Below are 3,193 nucleotides of genomic sequence, written 5' to 3' on the forward strand. Positions count from 1 at the left end.
ACCCTGTTCTGTCCTGCTAAGGCACTGCATGATATGGGTATACTTACATCATGTAGGTAATACACTCATATGCATAAGATTAAAATAAATTAAATTTATTGAAAACAGTGGTGATTCATACCTATAATCCTAATACTTGGGAGGCTGAGGCAGGAGGATTGCTATAAGTCTGAGAAGGACCTGGCTAGAGGTGAGTTTCAGGCCTGTCTGGGATGGTGAGAAACTGCCTCAAAACCCATGTATATATATATTTAGACATACCTATGTATATCTAAATCTCAATGGTGCCCTGTGCCACCATGTGTTGGACACCATCCTAAACCTTCAGAGACTCAGGACAGACATCACTTATGCCTCACCTCAACCTTGTCAAAGAGACACTATCCTCATATTACATACAGAAAACTGAACCACAAAGGCTGATGACAGGCCCAGGATTAAAGTAATTTGCTGATCCAAGATTCAATTGTAGGCAGTCTGGCTGATGTCTTAATACACGATCCTTATTCTACACTGTGCTATACTGGCCCTTTTTTTTTTTTTGGTCTTTTTGAGACAAGGTCTTCGGTAGCCGCAGCTGGCCTGGATTTGCTAATGGAGACCAGGCTGGCCTCGAACTCAGAGATCCGCTCTGCCTCCCAAGTGCTGGGATTAAAGGTGTGTGCCACCATGCCCAAACTCAATAGTCCTGACTTAAATTCCTATTCTAGTGGATTAGGGGAGAAAATGAACAGCTAACCTGGGTTTTAAATGTTATAAAAGAAAATAAAGCAAAGGTAATAAACAGACTGTGGGGAAGAGGTCCTCCCTAGAGATGACTATCATGTAAGAGAGAGAAACTTTTTTTTCAATCTGAGGAAATCATGTCCTAAGCAAAATATCAGCAAAAAGTTAGTGTCTAGAGGGAAACAAAGGATAACTTAGAGCAGAGGACAAACCTATTAGGGGCTGGTTGGCTTACAAAGGGCCTAATCAGTCATAGAGTTTGGGATTTTTGTTGCTGTTGGTTTTTTTCTGAGATAGGGTCTCTCACTATGTGTGTAGCCTGTCTCTCTAGATAGTCATAAGCCCCCTGAAGCAATGAGTTTGTTTTGGTTATTTTGTTTGTTTTTTGTTTTGTTTTGAGACAGGGTTTCCCTGTAGCCCCAGCTGGCCTTGAAGCTATGTAGATCAGGGTGGCCTGGATCTCACAGAGAGCCAATAGTTTCTGCCTCTGCTGGGATTAAAGTCACCACCACTCCTGTTTTGTTTTTGAAACACAACCCTGGCTGGTCTGGAACTTGCTACATAGACCAGGCTGGCCTCCACCTCACCTAAGGTCAATGAGCTCCTCACAATGGGATTCATTTCAGGTTAACTATCAGAAAAGTCACCACTGGGGAAAACTGCTTCTGCCTCCCAAGTGCTGGGATCAAAGGTGTGTGCTCTCACACCTGGCTTTCTTATACAGTTATTGTTTTAAATGGCTTTCTAGATTAGTTCCAGACAGTATGGTACCTACTTTCCTAGGGTTTTGGTTCAGTGACACTCTAAACACTCAGATCTAGGCCCTCTTGGCCCTAGCCAAGTTGCCCTTGAATTCCCCACCCCTCCTTTCCACCTTTGGAGGTTTTCAGTCAAGGATTAAGCTTAAGGATCACACAGTACCATCAGACAAAGTGTGACCATCAAGCCTTCAGACAATGTTAAGGAAAATTCAATTCTTTACATTTTATTCTTCAGTTAGCAACTTTGGAAAGAACTCAGAGCAAGGTAGGGATTCAAAAACATCTGGGTATTTGAATAGAAAGGCTTACAAGATTAAAGCTAGCCAGACCCACTCTGAACACTGGCCAAAGCCTCAGGTCTGCGTAGGGGTGCCAGTGTCTTCATTCGATGGCTGGCCTAGTTCCAGGGACTGCATGGCTTCCTCAAGCTTGATCATTCCTGTATCAGAAACACCAACAGGAGGGTTAAGTGAGGTGGAATGCCAGGATTCACCACCACTTCCAGCCGTCCTTTTGTTTTGTGAACTTCTAAGGGGGCATTCTGAGTCTGGAGACTGGCACCACTAGGCCCGTTCTCTTGTTCTCCTGGGAGCCTGGAGGTGGAGGAGGGGGAACTGACTGAACCCTGTTCAGAAGGACCTGTCTCAGCTCCCTCTCACCCTAGACTCACTCTAGGGCTCCAAACTCCCAAAGGACCCTGAGACAGCCCAGAGACCAAGGTGACCTCTGGCGATGTGTGAGGCGGTGGAGAGGCTAGAGGGAGGAATGAGTAGGGGCACCTCTTAAGTCTCACCTCGCTCCACGCGCTGGCGAATCCTCTCAGCCATGGACTGCAGCATCCACCTGGTCCGAAGCTTGTACAAGTAGTTGCCATAAACCATGACTTCGGTGAGGTCAGAAGCTTCTAGAGGCTTCAGCTCCAGCATGGTCTTGCTCACTTGCTCGATGTTAGGGATTCGAGATCCCTTCGGACCTGGTAGGGAAAAGGAATGAGCGCTGCAGGCCGCTGAGGCCGAGAGCCCGGGACTGGGCAGCCGGTGGGGACTGGACACGCACCAAATAGGGCTTCCAGCAGCCGCGTCTGGACTTGGAACACCTCTGGATCCTTCAGGTCTTCGGGAACTATCACCCACGGCGGGATATCTGTGCGGGTTGGGCGCGGTTCCATCTCAGTCCCTTGCAACCAACCTCTTTCCAGGGAAGACTAGGTTCTGCTTAGCCTAGTGGCACAATTCCCAGCGCCTGCACAGGAAGCCTAGCACCAGCGAGGCCCGGTTCCTCCGAGGCCCCACCCCCTGCCAGGTCCAATCCCAGACTGGCAGAACTAAGCCCACCGCCTGCCTTGGTGCCTGGGGCGAAGTCTCCAGACCTTCCCAGCCTCAGGGAGACTCCAGCAGCCGACCCCGCCCTGCCCCACTGTCTCAAGCTAACTAGGATTTTCACCTGTACTGCCTTGTTTTTTCCCAATCCTGAGGGCTTGGGGGTTGGAAGTGGGTGCTGATGATCTTTCCCCTGCAAGAAGACACTGATTGGTTCTGAACTCCAGAACGTGGGGATCCATGCGGAACAGTGAGAGGACCACAGAAAGACCATGGTTTACCCCAGCCCTAAGAAATCAGACCCCGGGCACCATTTGTCAGCTGCCTGAACAATTCCAAGAACTCAGCAGTTAGTCTTCGTAACTTAATAGAAAGGAAAATGAAATT

The 3,193-nt window shown here is 48.4% G+C and overlaps 1 protein-coding gene across 1 annotated transcript; it reads right to left on the bottom strand.

The window, feature by feature from the left end:
• Positions 1-1,840: 1,840 nt before the first annotated feature.
• Positions 1,841-2,655, bottom strand: Dppa5 (developmental pluripotency associated 5). Its single transcript, XM_008846113.1, has 3 exons — positions 2,544-2,655; positions 2,281-2,460; positions 1,841-1,926 (listed from the first exon to the last, which is right to left on the bottom strand). Exons 1-3 carry the CDS (start codon positions 2,653-2,655, stop codon positions 1,841-1,843), a joined length of 378 nt encoding a protein of 125 aa, XP_008844335.1.
• Between the last annotated feature and the right edge of the window lie 538 nt (positions 2,656-3,193).

The sequence above is a fragment of the Nannospalax galili genome, unplaced genomic scaffold (assembly GCF_000622305.1).
Source record: "Nannospalax galili isolate Female #2095 unplaced genomic scaffold, S.galili_v1.0 scaffold82, whole genome shotgun sequence".
Taxonomy (NCBI): Eukaryota; Metazoa; Chordata; class Mammalia; order Rodentia; family Spalacidae; genus Nannospalax; species Nannospalax galili.